Here is a 25,138-nt window from a genome sequence, read left to right on the forward strand (position 1 = left end):
CAAGATCAAAAAGTTAACAGAAGAAATGACAAATGGTTAAGTGCAAACCCTTCTGAAGTTCCAAGTGTTATACATACAAAATTTCCTGCAACTGTCATGGTTTTAGGGGTTGTCAGTAATGAAGGGCATGTGATGCCTCCTTACCTCTTTCCACAAGGCCTTAGAGTTAACTCTGCCGCCTACATTGAGGTCCTGGAAACAACTGTTAAACCTTGGATAGACAATGTATGCAATGGAAGGCGATATGTGTTTCAGTAAGACTCTGCACTATCATACATGGCTCTAGTAACACAGGAATGGATGGCTGAAAATTTTCATGATCACATAAACCATAACATTTGGCCTCCTAATCCCCCAGATCTCAATCCATTGTACATGTGGAGCATTGCTGAGAGAAGGTCAGTGAACATGCCCATAACACCAAATATTCTTTGAAAGCTGCCATAGTCAGAATAATGTCCAAACTGAACCAGGACCACTTGATTCGAGCATGTAAATGATTTAGATTCCATATGGAAACAGTTGTTGGAGCTGAAGGTGGCTTTATTGAATAACATTACAGAAAAGAAGGTTCATTTTTATTCTCATAGAATTTTTTGATAAATAATGTTATCTGTTGTTTTATATGTTTTTTATAAACATAAATCTGTCCTTAGATGCCTTATGCACCCTGAATATTTTCATATATATATATATATATATATGTGTGTGTGTGTGTGTGTTGAGAGAGAGAGAGAGAGAGGGGTTTTTTGTTAACCAACTCTGCACACAAAGTAGACCTGATTAAGAAAAGATTAATATCAATTCAAATATTGCAAATAAGTTGTCATTTCTACCTGTAATTTTCAAGTTTTATTTGGAACTGAAATAAAACAATAAATGCATCCTAACCTCTTTCAGATATTTGATTGTCTCTGTGCTCATTGTTGGGTCTCCAGGGCCATTAGAAATAAATAAACCATCAAAAGTATCTTGAGAAAAATCATAATCCCAAGGGACCAACTTTACTTCTGCTCCTCGCTGAAATTAGATAAAGAGTGTTTTGTTGATTATCTGACACTGTTGTTAGATGCAAAAATACAACATTAGCAGCATTTAAAGTTATTTTTTATTATTTTTTTTTTTGTAATGACTAATTATCTTCTCATGATTTGAGCGACAAATACCATCCAGAAGATGAATTCAAATGATTTTTCTATCTCCAGAAATTATATGATCAATAATATTCATCAATAATGATGACGACATGTCTCTCATTTACTTGTTTCAGTTGTTAGACTGTGGCTATGCTGAGGCACTGACTTGAAAAAATTTTTTTTAGTCAAATGAATTTTTAAGCCTGGTACTTATTCTATTATTCGCTTTTGCTGAACTGCAAAGTTACAGGGACATAAACACTCTAACACCAGTTGTTGAGTGGTAATGTGTGTGTGTGTGGATGGGTGGGGAGCAAGCACAGACATACACGCAAACACATATATAATGGGCTTCTTTCAGTTTCCATCTACCAAATCCGCTCACAAGGATTTAGTCAGCTTGAGGCTATAGTTAGAAGACACTTGCCCAAGGTATCATGCAGAGGGACCAAACCTGGAACTATGTGGTTGGGAAGCAAGATTCTAAACACACAGAAATATCTGTGCCTTAAAAAGTGAGATGCTTACAGCACCTAAGTTTCTCAAGTACTATCTAGGCTTGATGTTACTTTACTTCAGAAATTGGACAAGAACCAGTGCATTCAACATATAGCCACAAGCACTTGTTAAAAAATCCCTAAAATTTTGAGTGCAAGAACCATAACTAACTGAACATAAAGCAGAATTGTCATATCTACATTATTTCATTCAGCCCAAAACACAAACAAATTCATTTCAGTCAAAGATTATTTCCGTTATATTGAAGGGCTGCTTGATTAGTATTCAATATGATTATCCAACGACCAAAATGGTTTCCAAGTACCAATACTCCCAGAAGCAAATCAGTGGGATTTCAGTTCACTAAACCATAGATGAGTAGCTACAACTTATTGTGGTTAAGAAGCAGGATCACTGGTTAAGTTGAAATATTGACTTCATGTCTTCTTCTAAGCTGGGATTATTCTAGATAGAGACACTTTTTAACCATTTCTAAACACTGCATGATAAATAGTGCTCCTTGTGAGTAAAAAAATAATGAATACATACAGAGAAGATAAAAACTTTGAAATATACTTACTTTGATCAAACTTCTAATCATGTTGTGCTTAATGCCACAATCAACAGCCAGAATCTTATAAGGATTCCCTTTTCCATAGTATTTTACTACCTAGAGAAAATAACAACAAAAAAATATCCTAATCATCATCATCATCACTATCACTACCATAAACAACAAGTGAAAGACATTATAAGAATGGGGTTTGATGACAATGGAAGTTTTACATTGAATGAAATATATGTATATGCATGCATGTGTGTGCGCGCACACACACATTGAAAATTAACATGAAACATAAAAAAGTATAAAATTGTCCCTTACATGGTTTCATTTGAGTGCAATTTGGTTTGTGTCACTTTTTTCTATGTGCTGTATTTCTATAGAATCAACACCTCTCGACACCTCATTGTTTCCATTTCAGGTTTACAATTTTCTTTTATTTTACCTTCAACTCCTTCTTCAATAGTAAGGTACACCATGCTTAAGCTAGCACTTATGTTAGAATATTGTCGTTTTTTAAAACATTTTTTCAAATGTCAATAAAGTAAATTTTAGAAATGATAATTTATTTATTAAATCAACTTCAAAATGGAAAGTGTTCAATAGAAACTATAGATCAGTTTTATAGAATGAAGCAAAAGTCAAAGCCAGAATATTCATAGGATCTTTGGTAACTTCAAAACAGCCAGCATACATATGTAATAACATGGGAAAATTGAAAAACTGCTCTGTATTTTGGGTAGAAGATAAAACCCAATATTACAATAGTATACAAATACACGTGTATGTATAAATTTTTAAGTTATGGGTGGCCAGTCACACTCAGAAATGGGCCAAAAAAGAAGCTATCTCTGACAGGTCAGGCAGCAATAACAAATGTCTACATCTCTTACCACTTGACAGTTGTGCCTAGCCCCAGTTCACATCTGAACAAATTGGATTGTCTGCTCTTCTGCTTTTCATGGAAGTGATGGGTTCACCCTGATCAGGCATTGCATTTGCTGTCAGCACTTGCTATACTGAGGACTGGTATACCATAGCTGATGATGAACAGACGTGAGCTGGGGCTGTGAAGATTTTCCTAACTGACGCATTTCTTTAGACAGAGAGAGCAAGCAGTCTTTATCTGACTGATGCAGTGGCTTTGGTAAAAAATGTTGTGTAGTGGAAGTGATTGAAAGGACTGAAGATGCACACCATCTTATTTGGCCAAGCCCACATTAACTTTTTAAAAGGAAAGTGAGGGTGGAAGAGGAAAGTACTGCCTCCTAGCAAATTTGCAGAAAAAAAACAAGGGTGTTGAGCAAGGCACAAGTGAAAGGGCCTGCTCTGATCGTGTACAGGTAGTTTGGAGAAGGATACTTGAGAGAGGGTACTTGTGTTACTGGTCAGGGTAACCATAGTTTTGTGAGTTTTCCACAAACAACCTTCGTTGGTTTCTCCATCTATTTCCTTTGTTTGTATTTTCCCCTGTTTTACACTTTTAATGTTATTTCACATTGTACTGTCTTGTATTGTCCTCAATTCTTTTGTCAACACTTGTAATTATTATTTTTATATGCTCTGAGATCAACTTTGCCTTTCATCCTTTTGGGATTGATAAAATATTGTACCCTCAAAATTGCTGACCTTGTGTCAAAATTTAAAACCTTTATTGTTATTGTTATTATTATTTACCTTTCGTCCTTTTGGAGCTGAGAAAATAAGTAACAAGTGAGCACTGGAGTTGATGTAATTGACTTCCCCACCCCTGAAATTTCTTGCCTTGTGTCAAAATTAGAAACATTATTATAATAATTATTATTATAATTATTATTTTATCTAACTAGAAATTGTTTCTTTAGGGTGATATGTTCAGTCAATGAAATCCAATTATCTTATTACTGCTTGTTTCAACAAACCCATAATGTAAAGATTAAAAGATTTTAGTCCAAAGCAATGACATACTAAATATTTAATATTGTGAAATATACCATTTTAATTACTTCTAATTTGGCTATACTGATAACAATGATAATTTCACTATCCAAATATTAAAAAAAAAAACAAAAAAAAACAGCAATAACAATTTTCAACTCCACCCTGTCAAAAAATGAAAAACAATAGAAACTTACATTTGTTGAGATTTCTGCCATCAGGTTTCGAGTATTTGGGTTAATAAATTCCACAGGCTGATCTTCAAATTCAATCTTTCCTAAGACTGTACCCTATATGATTTTTAAAACAAATATAGAAAATTGAAGACAGTTCAAGATTTACTTTTGAAAATAACATTTTAATACATATACAGAGATACACTTTATACACAGTTTTTCTGTCTTAGTTTCTTAGTAATTCTTTATATTTTAATATCAACATACAGATACATGAAGACTTAACTATAGAAGTAATTTAGTCATCAAAGAAGCACCAAATAAATGAAAACTATTTCCTACTTCAGAAACTGTTGTTATAACACAAGGCTTTAATGCAAAAAAAAAAAAATCTGAACTTTTAAAAGAGCCAACCAGAGCAGCATGAACAACTGCAGATCTATGCATGGGTTTGATTTCAATCCCACTGTGTGGCACCATGGACTTCTACTAATAGAAGATACTTGCCCTAGGTCAACCAAAGCCTTGTAAGTAGATTTGGTAGATGGAAACTGAAAGAAATCTGTCATGTGAGAAAGTGTGTGCATTTGCGTCTTCATGTCTTGACATTATGTGATGGTTGTGAGTGTCATTATCATATAAGAAGTATCATTCATTATCAGTCTTCCAGTAAAAACATGAATTGAAGGTTGGTGACAGGAAGAGCATTTGGTTGTAGAAAATCTGCTTCAACAACTTTCACTTGACCCATGTTAAGCATGTAAAAGTGGACACAAAAACTGTGATCATGATGACATATATATTAGGAACTCCTTACCATGTCGCGAACCTTCTTAGTTATCATCCTGGTATCAATACCATACAAGGCTGGTACTTTGTCTTCTTTAAGCCACTGGGAGAGTGATTTGACTGAATTCCAGTGGCTGTGTTGGTGGGAATAATCTTGTACAATCAAACCAGAAACCTACAAAAAAACAAAATTCATAATACAGTTGGTTCTGCTGAACTTAATGCCAGATAAATGCATGATTCAGTTAAATGCATAAGATTTCAAAATACTGAAGCATTTTACATCAAATTGATTTAAAAATTCACCAGTAAATTGCATATACAAAAATGTTAATTTAAGTTAAATGCGTAAGATTTTTCTCGAATTTGACAAAAAACAATTGGTAGAAACGGAATATAAAACTAAACATTTGATTTCATTTGATAAGAATAAAATGATTCTAGAAGCTTCCATTTCTATGACGCATTAGTCAGTACTTCATATTTACAAATAACCAATACCAATAGAACCAAATATATTTAGTTATTACCATTTCAATGAATTAAAGACTATCAAAATTCATATTCCAATGGAATATCATATTTTAATTGTAGAATAAAGTATGTTAATAAATAAATCCCTAGTGCAGACAAAATCTGTAAAAAGATAGTTTTGAATTGATCAGTAAATATACATCATTTCATTGTTTCCATTATTGACTCCAATTTTATCTTATCCTACTTGGAAAGATTTGGTTGAATTATTACATGGTGTCAGAGCATTCACCATACAAAATATGTAATCTGGAGATTTTTAAAAGTGAGTGGAAAGAGGAAGTTATAAGTTCATGTCCTTCTTAAGGACATTTTCTTAAGAAGTGAAATGGTTCCAGCTGATTGCAGATACAAGTTGCAATGAATAACACAGAAATATATATATTTTTTTTTACATGTACTAAAAACACTATTTAGCAAGAGAAAAAAATAGGACAAAACCGACATTCCATAGGCCACAAACTCAACACATTAGAAATTTATATCATACGCCCAGTATATCAGAAACTAAGATCATAAATACAGCAACTCAAAAACTTAATCCTGTGGTACCACAGTGTGACTTCATCATCTGAATACTAAATCCTAACAGATGAAGGAAATATAACTAACATGGATGCGATCAGATTCAACATTCAACATTAGTCCATTCTCATCCTTAATATTGGTGTCTGGGACTCCGTAATTGCCGACGATTGGATATGTCAATGTCAATATTTGTCCTCGATAACTTGGGTCTGTAAGGGCTTCAGGATATCTGGAGCAAATTGAAATGAGAGAAAGTGAGTGAGAGAGAGGGAGAATAAAAAAAATATGTAATAAATAAAAGGAAAAGAAAAAAGTAAAAACAGTGAGTAGTAGTAATTTATTTTGTTGTTATGCCACTCCAGTTGTTGCTGACCGGGGTTGCATAATAATAATATTTAAAAGAAAATTTAAAAGAAATTTAAAATGTTTGATTCTTATAGTGACAAATTATTGCAAATCTAAAAATTCTACCCCAGTCTCCTGTAAAAACTTGGCACTTTTCAAAAAAAGTGGGTAAAAAGAAGCTCAGCATAACTAGCTGAGGCAAAAGAGTGTAGTAGTTTCTCATTTGTAGCTAAAATAGTTGAATGATATAATCTTGCAAGAAGTGTTATAGAGTAATCTTCCTTTAGTAAGTTTCTTGGAAGATATTTCATGAGAAGTAATTCTTAATTATTCAAGAAGCTTCACGTTTCTTTTGGAAGTTTCTAGAATGTCTAGCATGTCTAGAATATCTTTGCTTCTTTGTCGATTAGACTCAGAGCCATTCACGTCATTGCCATGTCTATCTATTTCTCTATGCCACATTACTAAAAACCATTATTTAGCTGTTGTTTATATAATATAATGAAATTATTGTATGCAGTGCTCAGGTGCACCACAACTTGTCAAAAAGTGCGTATAAAGTATATACAGTAATGTACAAATGTCTGGAAAGCAAACAGTGTATGAGTCAGATACATGCTTGCATGTGTATGGAGGGGAGAAAATCAGGTGTAGTGTTGGCGAATCTCAGGAAGCATTGAAGTTTTGAAGGATGCAGTGCTCCGACAACTAACAACTGATGCCGGCAGTCTGTTCCATGCTTCAGCAACTCTTAGCGTGGTTCCATGCTTCAGCAACTCTCAATTAGTTTCTAAATTTTGATTATGTTTCATTGACAACCAGTGAATAAAATATATTTTATGTAATGAATATAGAGTTCCTAAATTTATTCTTCTTCTCTGTAAGAATTCTTCTAAAAAGATACATGCAGCATTTCTAAACATATATAACACATATATATACAAGAGTATCAGCTAACCAGTCAAATCTGACAAGATTTGAACTCACACAACATACAAAGACATAACTAAAATACTGCAAGATATTTTTTTTTTGATGTGCTGAAATTTATCTCAATTCACTTATCCTATTAGGCAGTGTTTCTAACGATTACAGCAGTATATTTTACATTGCCATAGCATTTAAAAATAAATGCACATATCCCTCATATCAAATGTAGTCTTAAAAACTGAAAAGACACACGGTATATTCTAGTTTCTAGATGTTTTGAAGAGGTGTTGTTGCATTGATGATCATAAAATCACAATAATACTTGAGGCACAGTGCAGTGCTGTTATGATACAAGACACACTAATAATATGTCTGTAAGTGTATATCTTACTGGAAGTCAACATATTGCTGTGTTTCTGATGAATCACACAATTGCTTTAACAATAGATAAAATACCGGGTTCCAGTCTTACTTCACCCTAGAGTTTTTCATAGTTGGAAGGGACACTCAGATAAATTCATGGGAAAAAAAGACAGGAAAACTTACCCCACAAGACCTGTATTGAATACAACTTCTCCACTGCTAGAACTTTCATGACCAAATGAATATCCTTGGAAATAGCTTCCATCTTGCAACACAAGATGAGCTTTACGTGGCTACAAAGGAAATGTTTGTTATAATTACTAAAACTTACTGGAAAAAAAAAAATCTTTTGGGTTTTTCTGTAACCATGTAACAAATGGCATAAAGAAACAGTCACAACAAAATGTCTACCTATTACAGAAAGAAAATAAAGTGTGTGTGTGTGTGTGCCAGCATGGAAAGTGGGCGTTAAAAGATGATCACACACACACACACACACACACACAGATATTTATATATATATAGTGATTTTGTTTTCTCAAAGAAGACGTGGTATCCATGACATGTGCAGGTCTACAAGACTGGTGAGAATCAATGCCCAGCTTGCATTCCTGTAGGATCATACAAATAGGAAAAATGTGTCTAGAGAATGAATTTGAGCCAAATGTTTAATTCAGTATTTGGTGGATGAGATACATTAAGAGGGGAAAGAATGGGGGCAGATATTAGTTCATGTTAATACATGATGAAAACAATCACCTGTAAGGTTAACTGCTTAAATCTAATATATAATGTTTCAAAATGATATAATGAGAATTGGGTGATTAAGATGATCAAGGTATTCAAAGTGTGCAACAAGGTACTTATGCTTAGACTAATTTTGTGAAGTAGAACAACTATTATTTCAACCTATGTTCCTCAACCAGGACTGCCAGATGAACAACAAGACTGATTTTTATGATGCCATTTTGCAGGCTACTTTGATGACATATGACAGAAACCTTATATTCATGGTTGGTGACTTCAATGGGTATGTTGGGCCGAATCCAGGTGGCTTCCAAAGTGTGTGTGGAGGCTAGGGAGTTGGTTCCTATAATGAGGAGGGGACAAGGCTATTAAAGCTTTGTGATGAAAATGACCTAATGATTTGCAATACTAACTTCAGAAAACCAACCAGTCACCTGATCTCCTATCTATCTAGTGGCTACACAGCCAGATTGACTACATTCTCACTAGAAAACAGGATGGATGGATGGTTACTCATAAAGACCATCCCTTGAGAAGAATGTATTCTTCAATATAGTTTAGTCATTAGCAAATTCAGACTGTGGGTTAAAAGAACTCCAAGAAGCAAACCAATCTGGAACAGAAAAATTTGAAAGCTTAAGGGTCTAAGGGTCCTTTGAATAGCCAGAGATTTAGAGATGTTCTAATTGAAGCATTTGATGAGAAGTGGGAGGAGTTACAGATTTGTAACATAGAGAACAACTGGAAGTTCCAACAAGATACCTTACTGAGGGCTACAGGCAAAATTTGTGGTAGGTACAAAGGCCCAACCAGACCTAGGGTGACATGGAGGTATAACAATGAAGCAGAGAGGGCCATAAAAGCAAAGAAACAAACCCGGAGGGTCTGGAAGAGAGGAGACAGCAAAGAACTATGTCAGAAGAGAAGCCAGGAAAGTTATATTTAGCTAAGGGAGAAACAGAATGGAAAAAGTTTGCTAATATTCTGTGGCACGAAGTCAAGAGGTTTGTGGTGTTCTGAATTGCAAAATAGTGGGTTCAGAGAAAGCTGTGATGCTGTGTGTTCGGATGGATGATGGTATACTTGCATTTAGTGATTTTGTAAAGAAATGCCACTGCGAAAGGCTGCCAAAAGTAGAGAATACATAGGAAAAGGAGTCTTCTTAATGTGAACCCAACAGAGAGATCACCTATCTGAGCTGACAGCTGCTTCGTAGACAAAGCAATTAGGGATATGAAGATAAGGAAAGCCCCTGGCCCATCAGGAATTACTACTGAAATGCTTAAAATACCTGGTGGAGTGAGATATGCCCTAGTCACCTGTATAAATAATCTGATTGTCCAGGAAGGTGTCATGCCCAATGAGAGGTATAGCAACATTATTGTCAAATTCTACAAATGTGAAGGTGATACCTTAGTCAGAAATAATTACAGAGGTGTCATATTGCTGAACCAGGATGTGAAAGTTCCAGAAAGGGTCAAAGTTCAACTAATTAGGAAGTGAGTTAACCTAGATGAGATGTATGATTGATTTTCTGCCAGGAAGAAGCACTACTGATGTTATCTTCCTGTATCTAAATGAAAAAGAAGCATTTTAGCCAAAAATAAAACTTCATACTTGGTATTTGTATATATGGAGAAAGCCTTTGACAGGGACCCTCACTCACTTGTCTAGTGGTTGATGTAGAAGCTAGGAGGTAGATCAGTGGCTGGTGGTGAATATCAGCAATGAGTACAGCAATGAAATTAGTGTGCACTAATTCACCAAGGATTGATTCCCAGATCTATCTTGTTTACCATAGTATTCCAGGCCATAACAGAGGAATTTAAAACTGGTTGCCCATGAAAACTCCTCTACCAATGACCTTGATCTTATAGCTGAATCTCTAGAAGAATTAGAGAAGAAATTTCAAGTGTGGAAACAAGTATCAGAATCAAAGGGCCTTAGACTTAATTTAACAATGACCAAAATACTAGATAACAGAAAAGCAGACAAGTTACTAATTCCTTCAGGAAAATGGCTCAGTTCAATATGTAGTAAAGGTGCAGGTAGAAATTCCATATGATGTACCCAGTGCAAGATATGCTCACATAAGAGGTGGAGTAAAATTACAGGAAGGTTAACAGAAAAAGTAGTCTTGGTGTGTTGCAGATGCGCAGATACAATAATCATTAAGAATACACAGGAAATAGATTTCCTCAAATGCCTAAGGAGATCCTTAGATGTAGTAGATAGTTTCTGTTACCTAGGTGACCAAATAAATAGAGGAGGAGGATACTCTGAAAGCCTAGTTGCTAGAATAAGAACTGACTGGACAAAGTTCAGAGTGCTGTTACTTTTGTTAGAAACAAAAGGCTTCTCCCTTAAAGTGAAATGCAGATAGCATGATGCCTGTGTACAAATGGCTATGTTACATAGCAGTAAAACATGGGATGTGATGGAGAGGATATGCATGAATGTCACACAGTTACATTTTCCTTCCCCAATAAATATGAGCTCAAGGGCTTATAAGATACTTTTTTTTTTCTCCTTTTCTTGTCTGGTAGTTGTTGGGTGTCACAATTGACTACTGAAGTATTTGTGAGATTGTGGATAATACTGATATTTGATATGTTAACCCCTAATAAAAGACACTATTGATAATAGCAGGAGAGATAAGCTAGAGATATTTATCAAGTGCAAATTTAATATTCAGTACATTGACATTTTCAGTAAAGGTAATTTGGTAAAAGCTAGTAACAAGAGGCAAGTAAGGCAATTAATACTGTTAGTGTTGCATATATTTCTGAATCAGGTGAGAAAGATAGTGCTCAAGAGAGCTGCTGAGATGTTTTTTTTTTCTGTGTTTTCTTTGTAAGTAACTCAAAGGTGGTGGGGTGCAGTAACTATGACATTTGCAAGTTCTCCCAGAGCGCTGAAATTGATACAGTTGATGTACCCTTTAAACATCTGTAGTTCAATGTCAGCAGAAAAAAATGCAGGTGAGGAAGGAAACACAGAAAGTGGCATTTCTGGGGAAGAAGGAATGAGCAAAGTGTTTGTGCATAGTTTGGCAAGGTTGGTTGCAAGATCTTTGTGATTTGAAGTTAAGTACAATGATAAGCAAAGTCGACCTCAGCGGAATTGAGATCAGAACATAATGGTAGACAAAGTACATGTTTCTTTATTAACCACAAGGGGATAAACATAGAGGGGACAAACAAGGGCAGACAAACGGATCAAGTCAATTATATCAACCCCAGTGCGTAACTGGTACTTATTTAATTGACTCCAAAAGAATGAAAGGCAAAGTTGACCTCGGCGGAATTTGAACTCAGAACGTAACGGCAGACAAAATACCTATTTCTTTACTACCCACTAGGGGCTTAACACAGAGAGGACAAACAAGGACAGACAAACAGATCAAGTCAATTATATCAACCCCAGTGCGTAACTGGTACTTATTTAATTGACTCCAAAAGGATGAAAGGCAAAGTTGACCTCGGTGGAATTTGAACTCAGAACATAACGGCAGACAAAATACCTATTTCTTTACTACCCACTATGGGCTTAACACAGAGAGGACAAACAAGGACAGACAAATGGATTAAGTCAATTATATTGACCCCAGTGCGTAACTGGTACTTATTTAATCAACCCCAAAAGGATGAAAGGCAAAGTCAACCTTGGCAGAATTTGAACTCAGAACGTAACGGCAGACAAAATGCCACAAAGTATTTCACCCAGCGTGCTAATGATTCTGCCAGATTGCCACCCTGAGAGCACAGTATGTTATTCTTTCAATCATCTTTCAGTAAGTTTGGTGAAGCCTATACATCATTGATAAGATCTAAGAAGACACTAAAACATATCTGGAGCTGTCTTTCATACTTGCCAGACTAGTTGAGGTAATATTGGTCATTGACTAATAATGTCTTTTCCTTTCCACATAATTATTTCTAACTTTACTGCATTAAGTATGGTAACACTAATTTGACTATGCTATTAGTTAGTCTGCCTATATTATAATTACTGTGCTGCTGTTTGCGACGGAAAGACAAAAACTAACAGTTATAAAAATATTTGCTCTAACAACCCTGAACAAGACTGAAAAGGCATAAGTAAACTAATATAGAATACAGGTGCAGGAGTGGCTGTGTGGTAAGTAGCTTGTTTACCAACCACATGGTTCTGGGTTCAGTCCCACTGCGTGGCACCTTGGGCAAGTGTCTTCTACTATAGCCTCGGGCCGACCAAAGCCTTGTGAGTGGATTTGGTAGACGGAAACTGAAAGAAGCCCGTCGTATATATGTATATATATGTATGTATGTGTATGTGTGTGTGTTTGTGCGTCTGTCCCCCTAGCATTGCTTGACAACCAATGCTGGTGTGTTTATGTCCCCGTCACTTAGCGGTTCGGCAAAAGAGACCGATAGAATAAGTACTGGGCTTACAAAGAATAAGTCCCGGGGTCGAGTTGCTCGATTAAAGGCGGTGCTCCAGCATGGCCACAGTCAAATGACTGAAACAAGTAAAAGAGTAAAGAGTAAAAGAGTATAGAAATATAGAATTTTAGAGTTTAATTCATACACTTTCATTGAAATATAAGCCACCACTATGTTGTAGAAAGGAAAATAAAATTCCATATTTTGGGAAAAAAAATTTAATGTATCATTAAAACTTATTTGACAAATGCTGAAACAAGGCTTAAAATCTTCATATTAAATTTGTCATTGAAATATTGAATGCATTCCTTTATCTTTCTTCAGAATAGTGATGCTTTCATCACTTTTAGAAAAAATCATAACAAAATGAAAAAAAAAACATTTTAATAAGAAGGAATAAAATAAATATTTAACTAACATTATAATACTGGGTAACTACAAATCCATGAATACTAAGCTAACTATAACCAATGTAGCTTGATGAAAGGTAGGGTATATAATTAATCTTAATCAATCTGCTATCTGAAAAACAAATACCATCTTTACTTCATAGATGTGGTTGAAATAGAAAGGAAAACATCCGGGAAGAAAACCATGATCTAACTTACTGTGACTGTTTGACCTGTAAAAAAGTAACAAAATCTCTCTCAAATCATACTGTCTTAAAAAGACAAAGACAATTTGAAAGGAAAAGACAACCTTTGCCATGGCTGGAATGCTTTTAATTAAAAGGTTAGTGTTGATCTGGAATGAACCAACAACAAACTTTTTACAACCAACGTGGCATGCACCATAACATTACATTATTGGTTAATTCGTTGTTTTTCATTGTTTTTTTTTTTTCTTTTTTTTTACTTTCACTTCTTTCAGTAATTGAACTACAGTCATGCTAGGGCAGCACCTCGAAAGGTTTTAGTTGAACAAATCAACTCCAGTACTGGTCTCTTTTGCTTAATTACAGGAACGTAAACAAACCAACACTGATTGGTGAATAGTGTGTGTGTGTTGGGGTGAGACCAACACACATGCACACGCATAAGCATATGAGGGGGTTTCCACACAGTTTCTGTTTACTAACTTCATTGGTTGGCTCAAGGGCTATAGTAGAAGACATTTGCCAAGGTGCTGAGCAGTGGGACTGAACCTGAAATCATATGGTTGAAAAGCAAGCTTCTTAACCACACACCCAGGACAGTGTAAAGAAATAAAAAATAAAACAAAACAGACCAAAACAAAAAACAAGAGTGTCTTTCTCTTGAGAGCTGAGAGATATAATGTAGGAAGAGGCATTCAAGCCACTAAGTCTAAACTAATGGAGCCTAATGTACTAGACTTCTGGGTTAAATCCAAATGTTTGATTTACTGCCACCATACCACAAGTCTACTCAAACATAGTTGGTTGTCTCTGCCTAAGAATAACAAAACTGGTATCATATTTATTGTGTTGCATCACCTTAAACAAACATGATGAATGAATGGAAATAAAAATCTTACACAGAAACATGATTAATACAAGTGAACAGAATGAAAAGATTCATAACTTCTAAAAGTTATAAATTGTTTTACTCCTTTCAGTTTTGGAAGCCTCAGCAAAATTCATGTGTTTATGAAGCCTTCAAATGCAGCATTGCCATTGCTATGATGTCACATCTCATCATGGTGAGTTACATTTCACTAAAATAACTTGACAAGTAGCTTCCAGTTTGTGATGATTTGATTTGGCTGCATAACTTCTTAAATAAACTTACATATGCCCTCTTCTAGCCCAAGGAAATTGCATGACAGTATCATGTTTGAGGTTGGTATTTCCTTACAGGAAACATACTACTTCCACTTTGAACACACATATACACACATAAACACTGGTGTGCATACATGTGCACACATACGTACACACATGGGATCCTTTACAAAGCTCACTTGACCTAGAAGAAATGGTAGATAAGTCCCCTGCACCTTTCACTCTCCTATCTTGAAACAGAGTTGGAATTCACTGGATAATATAGTCTTTGACAAATCACAATGGACTGGATGATCACAGCAGTAATGCCTCTGACTATGAATCTGCTCAATTAGAGTAATTCTGGGATTAAAGAACAACTAAACACACACACACACACACACAAAGAAGCAGCTAATAACATAATAACACATAATGAAAGAGAAATTTTACACTTACTCGTGCAATTCTAGAGGGAATGTCACAGGTTACAGAGACATGGCGATAATTGCTGCAAATTAATTTTAGATTGTGTTTGAGTAAGTTCTTGCCATGAAATTGCAAAGCCTGGTAGATCGTCATGATTCAAATCAGATATTCTTCCCTTCTGAAATACCTGAAATTTAGAGAATAGGTCAACTATTAAGAGAGGGAAGAAGAAACATACACAAAAGAATAAACTTAACAGCCAGATAGCTCTTTGATTATACATGGATTCTCATAAATTTAAGTTTACTGAGTAGGTAAGATATTTGACTAACAGCTCATGTATAACAAGTTTAAATTTATTGCTGGTATTTTCTTGGTACTTTTGGCCCGAATTCTATTCTAACATTATTAATTTACTAGGTCTTTACTCGTTGCTCCGCTGCCAGTAAAAATATTTGTTAAACATGCATGTACTTTCGTTTAATAGTAGACTTTGAAATGGTAAAAGTCTGGTTTGTTACTATGGTGACAATACTCTACCTATCTCTCTATCTTTCACATACACATGCACATACACTCTTTCTCTCTCTCTCTCTCTCTCACTGAATTTCTCTCTCAACAACATCAACCTGTCATTATAATGAAAGTTTTTCTTGAAAGACTGTGCTACCATTATCTCTATGTTGAAAGACATACAGAAGCACACAAATGCATGCATGCACACACACACACAAACAATAAAAAAAATAACTACCTATATTGTTATATAATAAGTCTTTTTTTTTTTAAGCTGTTTGCATTGTATTGTTTCTATATTGAAAGACATACAAAAATTCACACACAGAACCAAAAAAAAAACCCTATAGTTGTGCTAACAGACTTAAAATTTCACATTTTTAATCAAAACTTGTTAGTTACTATGGTGACAAAACTGTCTAACTATCTTTCACACTCTCTCTCTCTCTCCCTGTCTATCTGTCTCTCTCTCTATATATGTACATATATATCTCAGCAACATTTTCTCCTCCCGTTCTAAAATTTGTTGTAATGTATGTTTTGATTCCTTCCCTTCTTTCCCTCCTTCTAATAGATATTATGATGAACAGACAAATTTATAAACAATTTATAAGTAAGGGCAAAAGAAAAAAATTTCTCATGCCAAAATATGCCGAAAATAGACAACGCCAATGACCATGTAATTTATCACTACAAGCACGCGTTTCAAAGAAAGCCAACAGAAATTTCTAAAAAATCCCATTATTACCATATCAGACCCGATTTTAGAGTTAGTTCATAAGAACCATTGAACTAACTCTGAAATCGGGTCCGATATGGTAATAACGGGATTTTTTAGAAATATCTGTCGGCTTTCTTCGAAACGCGTGCTTGTAGTGATAAATTACATGGTTATTGACGTTGTCTATTTTTGGCATATTTTGGCATTAGAATTTTTTTCTTTTGCCCTTACTTATAAATTGTTTATAAATTTAACCTTTAAAGGTTTTTTTAATATGCTGGCCATTGATAAAATTTTTGTTCGAAAAATTTTATCCTACATTAGATGTATATATATATACATACATATATATGTATATATATATATATATATATATACATATATATATATATATACATATATATGTATATATATATATATATATGTATATATACACACTAGCAGTATCGCCCGGCGTTGCTCGGGTTTGTAAGGGAAATAAATATATAAGCATTTTTAGAGATGTAAAGTATAATAGCCATCTCAATATGGCTAACCACAAAGGGGGAGGGGTGTTACTGTAGCTTTTTACGTTCTGAGATTTAATAATAAATTTTAGAGAGTTACTTCCCTTATATATGTCAAAAAGGATTAAAAATGGGAAAAATTGATGGTAAATTTTTTTTTAAATCGTAGACTCATCGTAGACGCGCGCTAATACCCAGACGGTCTCGATATGAATCACGACTATAAGATACCCGGTTTTGGTTAAACTGCACCGCAAAATGTGGGAGTAGTTAGGAATCTAAATCGTAGGAGACAGACACACAACCTCACTTTTATATATAAAGATTTCCTCTATTTACATAATATTGAGGTCTCTTTCTTTCTTTTGTTATCTTACTGTTTTTACCAATATACATATATATATATATATAAATATATAAATAGTTACAGAGATGTACTTGCATAGCAAGTGACTTGATCTGAGATCGTGTGCTGGAACGAAAACAGTTGCAGCGTTGAAGGTGTTTATAAGCCATTTAAGAAACACACAAAAACCGTTAGATTCACTTCAACATTTAAATTTAATTTGTCAAAATATTTTCGTCGCTTTGAGACCGCGACCTGTTAGCACGATATTTTTGTCAGTGAACAGGTCGCGGTCTCAAAGCGACAAAAATATTTTGGCAAATGAAATTTAAATGTTGAAGTGAATGTAACGGTTTTTGTGTGTTTCTTAAATGGCTTACAAACACCTTCCACGCTGCAATATATATATACACACATATATATATGTATGTATGTATGTATGTGTGTATATGTGTATGCATGTATGTGTGTGTGTGTGTGCGTGTCTGTGCTTGTGATTGTCCTCCACCACTGCTTGACAACGAATGTTGGTTTGTTTACATCCCTGTCACCTAGTGGTTTGACAAAGGAAACAGATAGAATAAGTACAATGCTTACAAAAATAAAACTGGAGTTGATTCATTAAACTACAATTCTTCAAGGCATTGCCCCAGCATGGCCACAGACCAATGGCTGGAAAAAGCAGAAGAATAAAAGAATACATTCTCTGCTTTGGTCTTATGTTCAAGGCATGAGAAAGCTTGAGTTTACATGAGAAGGCCTAACAGACCTGGTAGAAACAGCAGCCAAATGTCCCTCAAATCACACCTTACTGTCTTATGTATGTATATATATATGAGCCAATGAGGGGGACCTCTACATGGTAGCTAGACCTGGTAGAAATAGCAGCCAAATTTCCCCCAAATCACACCTTACTGTCTTATCTATGTATATATGTATGTATGAGCCTATGAGGGAGACCCCTACATGGCAGCTAGACCTGGTAGAAATAGCAGCCAAATTTCCCCCAAATCACACCTTACTGTCTTATCTATGTATATATGTATGTATGAGCCTATGAGGGAGACCCCTACATGGCAGCTAGACCTGGTAGAAATAGCAGCCAAATTTCCCCCAAATCACACCTTACTGTCTTATCTATGTATATATGTATGTATGAGCCTATGAGGGAGACCCCTACATGGCAGCTAGACATGGTAGAAATAGCAGCCAAATCTCCCTCAAATCACACCTTACTGTCTTATCTTTCTGCTACTTGGATATAGGTGTTATATTCGTCGAAAAAAACTTTCCTGTCACACACTCACACACACGCACACACACACACACACACGCACCCTCACACACACACACGCGCACACCCACACACACCCACTCACACACACGCATGTTAGCTTACAATTTTATTTATATATTTGCGTGTCTATGTGTTGAAAGAGGAAGTGGGAGGCAGAGTGAAAGAATCACTCACTACAGTAAGTCAATTACTTTCATTTTATTCGTTGCCCACTGTGTGTGTGCGTTTGCGTGTGCTGTAAACCAGACTAAGAAAAGCATTTGACACACACACCAGAATGTGAGTTTTCTGTAAATTTTGCTTAATTGGAGTTTAAATTTTAAAAACTGGACCTGGCATGACGCAATGCATTGTACTCTTAAAAATGCAAGGTAAATTGTAATTGAAGAAATCCTATATTGTAGATTTGTATAACTCCCAAAGGGAGGCAGATAAAATCTGCCTTTTATAATAAGAGATACATGTATATATATATATATATATACATATATATGTATATATATATATATGTATATATACACATACGTATATATACACATACATATATCTCTTATTATAAAAGGCAGATTTTATCTGCCTCCCTTTGGGAGTTATACAAATCTACAATATAGGATTTCTTCAATTACAATTTACCTTGCATTTTTAAGAGTACAATGCATCGCGTCATGCCAGGTCCAGTTTTTAAAATTTAAACTCCAGTTAAGCAAAATTTACAGAAAACTCACATTCTGGTGTGTGTGTCAAATGCTTTTCTTAGTCTGGTTTACAGCACACGCAAACGCACACACACAGTGGGCAACGAATAAAATGAAAGTAATTGACTTACTGTAGTGAGTGATTCTTTCACTCTGCCTCCCACTTCCTCTTTCCACACAGACACGCAAATATATAAATAAAATTGTAAGCTAACGTGCGTGTGTGTGAGTGGGTGTGTGTGTGTGTGCGCGCGTGTGTGTGTGTGAGGGTGCGCGTGTGTGTGTGTGTGTGTGCATGTGCGTGAGTGTGTGACAGGAAAGTTTTTTACGACGAATATAAGTAGCAGAAAGATAAGACAGTAAGGTGTGTTTTGAGGGAGATTTGGCTGCTATTTCTACCAGGTCTAGCTGCCATGTAGGGGTCTCCCTCATAGGCTCATACATACATATATACATAGATAAGACAGTAAGGTGTGATTTGGGGGAAATTTGGCTGCTATTTCTACCAGGTCTAGCTACCATGTAGAGGTCCCCCTCATTGGCTCATATATATATACATACATAAGACAGTAAGGTGTGATTTGAGGGACATTTGGCTGCTGTTTCTACCAGGTCTGTTAGGCCTTCTCATGTAAACTCAAGCTTTCTCATGCCTTGAACATAAGACCAAAGCAGAGAATGTATTCTTTTATTCTTCTGCTTTTTCCAGCCATTGGTCTGTGGCCATGCTGGGGCAATGCCTTGAAGAATTGTAGTTTAATGAATCAACTCCAGTTTTATTTTTGTAAGCATTGTACTTATTCTATCTGTTTCCTTTGTCAAACCACTAGGTGACAGGGATGTAAACAAACCAACATTCGTTGTCAAGCAGTGGTGGAGGACAATCACAAGCACAGACACGCACACACACACACACATACATGCATACACATATACACACATACATACATACATACATATATATATGTGTGTATATATATATTGCAGCGTGGAAGGTGTTTGTAAGCCATTTAAGAAACACACAAAAACCGTTACATTCACTTCAACATTTAAATTTCATTTGCCAAAATATTTTCGTCGCTTTGAGACCGCGACCTGTTCACTGACAAAAATATCGTGCTAACAGGTCGCGGTCTCAAAGCGACGAAAATATTTTGACAAATTAAATTTAAATGTTGAAGTGAATCTAACGGTTTTTGTGTGTTTCTTAAATGGCTTATAAACACCTTCAACGCTGCAACTGTTTTCGTTCCAGCACACGATCTCAGATCAAGTCACTTGCTATGCAAGTACATATATAAATAACTATTTATATATTTATATATATATATATGTATATTGGTAAAAACAGTAAGATAACAAAAGAAAGAAAGAGACCTCAATATTATGTAAATAGAGGAAATCTTTATATATAAAAGTGAGGTTGTGTGTCTGTCTCCTACGATTTAGATTCCTAACTACTCCCACATTTTGCGGTGCAGTTTAACCAAAACCAGGTATCTTATAGTCGTGATTCATATCGAGACCGTCTGGGTATTAGCGCGCGTCTACGATGAGTCTACGATTTAAAAAAAAAATTACCATCAATTTTTCCCATTTTTAATCCATTTTTGACATATATAAGGGAAGTAACTCTCTAAAATTTATTATTAAATCTCAGAACGTAAAAAGCTACAGTAACACCCCTCCCCCTTTGTGGTTAGCCATATTGAGATGGCTATTATACTTTACATCTCTAAAAATGCTTATATAATTATTTCCCTTACAAACCCGAGCAACGCCGGGCGATACTGCTAGTGTATATATATATATATGTATATATACACATACATATATGTATATATATATATATATATAATATATATATATGTATATATACACATACATATATGTATATATATATATATATGTATATATACACATACATATATGTATATATATATATATGTATATATACACATACATATATGTATATATACACATACATATATGTATATATACACATACATATATGTATATATACACATACATATATGTATATATACACATACTTATATGTATATATACACATACATATATGTATATATACACATACATATATGTATATATACACATACATATATGTATATATACACATACATATATGTATATATATATATATATATATACACATACATATATGTATATATACACATACATATATGTATATATATATAGATATATATATATATATCATCATCATCATCATCGTCGTTTAACGTCCGTTCTCCATGCTAGCATATACATATATATGTATATATACACATACATATATATGTATATATACACACACACACATAGATATATACATATGTATATATACACATAAGCACCAGTCAAACGTTACCGTTACCAGCATTGCCTTACTGGCACGTGAAAAAAACATTCGAGCGAGGTCGTTGCCATTGTTGCTGGACTGGCTCCTGTGCAGGTGGCATGTAAAAAACACCATTTGAACATGGCCGTTGCCAGTACCTCCTGACTGACACATAAAAGTACCCACTACACTCTCGAAGTGGTTGGTGTTAGGAAGGGCATCCAGTTGTGGAAACTCTGCCAGATCAGTTTGGAGCCTGATGCAGCCATCTTGTTCGCCAGTCTTCAGTCAAATCGTCCAATCCATGCTAGCATGGAAAGTGGACATTAAACGATGATGATGATTATGATATATATATATATATATATATATATATATATACACATACACACACATTTATATACACATATATATACATATATATATATATATACATATATTCTTTTATATGTTTCAGCCCAATGACTGTGGCCATGCTGGAGCACCACCATTGTGATCATCTTTCCACTCTCCACTTTTGTTGGAGCGTCTTTAGGTGAAGGATGGAGTTCAATGTTACTGCCCTCTTTTGAGTTTCCTGCCTAGATATTGGCTCATCTGGGATCTCGGTGAGCCGGAGGTGAAGTTCATGTTTGAAAATGTCTACATCCACTCCATGGAGGCTCCTCAGATGCTTTGGCAGACAGTTAAACAGCAAGTTAACATTTTCAGCTCTTCAATCAATAAAAAGCAAACAACGAAACAGACTGGATTTTACACACGATATGAGGGTTGCTTTATCCAGAACCCAGCTAAATATAGACAAGTTGGTAAAGCTAAAGCAAATACAGCAGTCACATTAATCCTTCTTTTGAACAGGTTTAATTTTTCCTTAATACATCTATCAAATATTATCCTATCTTCTATGGTTTTCAGCAAATATATATGCGAATTAAGGAAAGAATCGGAAAAAATACACAAAGAATTAAGTACTATGTCAATGCCGATGCTCCTTTTCTTATATCGGACCTTACTTGCTACCAAACTTAATATTTGTAAAAATGGGTTTGAAAGCATAAATTATTAATGAATAATTAAAGTTTGGTAAAGTTAACTGTGGCCCTACTTCATGGCCTAAAAGGAAACAAAATATTAATTTTTTCATATCATTTTGCCAACATCTGGTGTCATGTTAGTGTCATTATTGTTATTTTATGCTTGCATCTAACATTTATATTTAATGGCATTATTGAGGTTTTGTGTATTCAACTACTTAAACCTAATAGTAGAATAATTGCAGAACTTTTTCATTTGATTAATCTCTTATTCCTGCCAAAATAGGCCAGGAACTGCGAGGCCTCCCAAAAATGGCCAGAGGACCACAAAGCAAAAATTTTGGAAAAGGTTGAAAACCACTGTACTAGCCTAAGGAATATCCTACCCACACACGTTTCTATATTGAGCAAGATGTGGGGTGGAAACCAAATGATGTTTCTGCAGTGCTTCCTTCTGTGGCTGTTAGGACCCAGCTAGTGCCTTGTTATAGTAGGGTGTTACTGAGTCAAAAATCTCCTGGCTACAGAAAAGGTTCATGGTCATCTTGCTGACATCCTTCACCAGGTTTCTGAATACATTGGGTGGGTGGGTGGCAGGAAGCTGTGTTGATATACGTCATCCTCTCATTTGGCTTGCAGTAGGGGCTGTATGTACCAGAGCTCAAATCAAGCATGACATCTAAGAAGTCCAGAGTGGTGAGATTGGTCTCGATAGTAATTTTCTGTCCCATAGAGCCATGGGTGCTAATCAGATCTTTCCTAAGCCTATCTAGAGATGGCCAGGGCATCATCTCTATAGAGGCCAAAGAGGACAGAGGAGAATTTCATCTTTAGGACATCAAGGATATACAACCTGATGCGGTCACATATACCAGTGCTGTCATAGGCCCCCATCACTATGTTGAAAGAACCCACGGAGTTGAATTGCTTGACCCAGGTCTGACCTTTATTGAACAGCATTGTTTTCCTGGCATGCATAATGACATCTGTGTCCCTGTTGTTAATGTCAGTGAAGCCTCTAGCAAAGGAAAGTGTATTGACCAGTAACCCTTTTGATACAAAGAGGTGAAAATTGACTGTCGAACTGTGAGCCTTGCTCTGCCTCTCCCCTATGATGTTGCTAGAGCAACATCATAGAGAGAGGTTGGTGGTTCTCTTTATGTTGTTTTTTGATGTTCCTCAGAATGTGTTTGCTCACCAGACTGATCTCGGATTTGGCTGGGTTCATCAGGTGACATTTGGAGCTCAAGGCAATGTTTGGTTTATGGTCTGTGATAGTAATAAAGGCATTCCTTTTAGCTAAAATCTCTACCATATCTGCTATATCAAAGTTGGCTAATTGTTTAGCTTCACTATTGAAGTTGTATGTGTGTGGAGAGGCGCACCTATAGTTTTGTGTAATATTGTTTTCTGGCAGCCTGTCAAAAGTATGGGTGTCTATCCTATATACGTTTTAGTCTTATCTGAAAGATTAGGGACCTGTCAGAATTTTTTTTTTTTTTTTTGTAGTCTAATGTCGACACGAAGTTTACATTTGAAAGAGTAAGAGGACTTAGGGAAGTTTAGCCTAGGAATGATGGTCAGCTAGTCTGCTTTGAAGGTATCGAGGTCCTTGACCCTGGGTGGGTACGTCGTAGATTTAATCACGTATGTGTTGTTCTCCGGGGAGGGTGTGGTTAGGTCGTAGTAGAAGGCTTTCCATCGCAATCGCCTTATTAAGTCCACTTTTTGTACAGCTCGTTAGACGACGTAGAAATGTTCTTAGTGGAGTAGCAGAGATCAAAACGTTCCATATTTTGGAGAGACTAAGTGGTGGCCTGCCGGACGTAGTTTATTGAAACTGAATTCTATTCCTGTTATTAAAGTTTCGGCGAAATCTGTGCTACTACAACTGAAACTATGCCAAAGTTTCATATCACAGCAATGATTATCAGGCATGAAATTCGGACTCACAAGATAGTTTAAATAAATCTTATACTTTACATCACGTATTGAGTAATTTCTAGCTTACTCGTCGACAAAAAGTAAAGCCTTCATATGCTATATTAAATTCAAACCTGCAACCAGTTTGATTCTTTTCATCAGTTTGTTGTTAACCATAACATTAAAATGAATAGAAAGACGGATGTGAGAACAATCTTGCGAACAGCAGAAAACTATAAGTATTACAAAACGATTTAAGAGGCGAAGTATTGTATACAGCATATTCTCATTTTTCGTCTTGGTTGAGAAAAAACAAAAACCAGTTAATTCCTCAGTATTGTTAACTTTGAATAAAGAAGTAGTAGCGATGATGATGCTAGTAGTGATAGTGGTAGTAGTGTTATATCTCCGATATTACAAAATAACACCCGCACCGCAATTCTACATATAATAAAACAGGAGAAAAGATCGAACTAGTCACATTTTGTGTCGCCAAATAAAAATAAATTCATTGAAAGAGGGGAATAAATTCTGTGTGCGGCTTAGCATATTGTTAAGTGTACTGCATAGAATTTTTAAGAGTTGTTACACATTGCAACATACATTTATTAAACGAGCTTTATTATTTAACACAACTATTTATAAA

The 25,138-nt window shown here is 35.3% G+C and overlaps 1 protein-coding gene across 1 annotated transcript in view; it reads right to left on the bottom strand.

Moving 5' to 3' along the window:
- The window catches only part of LOC115215632 (carbamoyl-phosphate synthase [ammonia], mitochondrial), an 83,958-nt gene that overhangs the window by 57,372 nt on the left and 1,448 nt on the right, over nucleotides 1-25,138 (bottom strand). The window contains exons 2-8 of the mRNA XM_029784883.2: nucleotides 15,129-15,285; nucleotides 7,962-8,071; nucleotides 6,225-6,369; nucleotides 5,107-5,253; nucleotides 4,311-4,403; nucleotides 2,215-2,304; nucleotides 892-1,020 (exon numbers count right to left, since the gene is read on the bottom strand). Coding sequence (XP_029640743.1) covers nucleotides 892-1,020; nucleotides 2,215-2,304; nucleotides 4,311-4,403; nucleotides 5,107-5,253; nucleotides 6,225-6,369; nucleotides 7,962-8,071; nucleotides 15,129-15,251 — 837 coding nt within the window. The 5' untranslated portion in view covers nucleotides 15,252-15,285. The remainder of the gene's footprint in view (nucleotides 1-891; nucleotides 1,021-2,214; nucleotides 2,305-4,310; nucleotides 4,404-5,106; nucleotides 5,254-6,224; nucleotides 6,370-7,961; nucleotides 8,072-15,128; nucleotides 15,286-25,138) is intronic.

This window comes from Octopus sinensis, linkage group LG9, assembly GCF_006345805.1.
Source record: "Octopus sinensis linkage group LG9, ASM634580v1, whole genome shotgun sequence".
Classification (NCBI taxonomy): domain Eukaryota; kingdom Metazoa; phylum Mollusca; class Cephalopoda; order Octopoda; family Octopodidae; genus Octopus; species Octopus sinensis.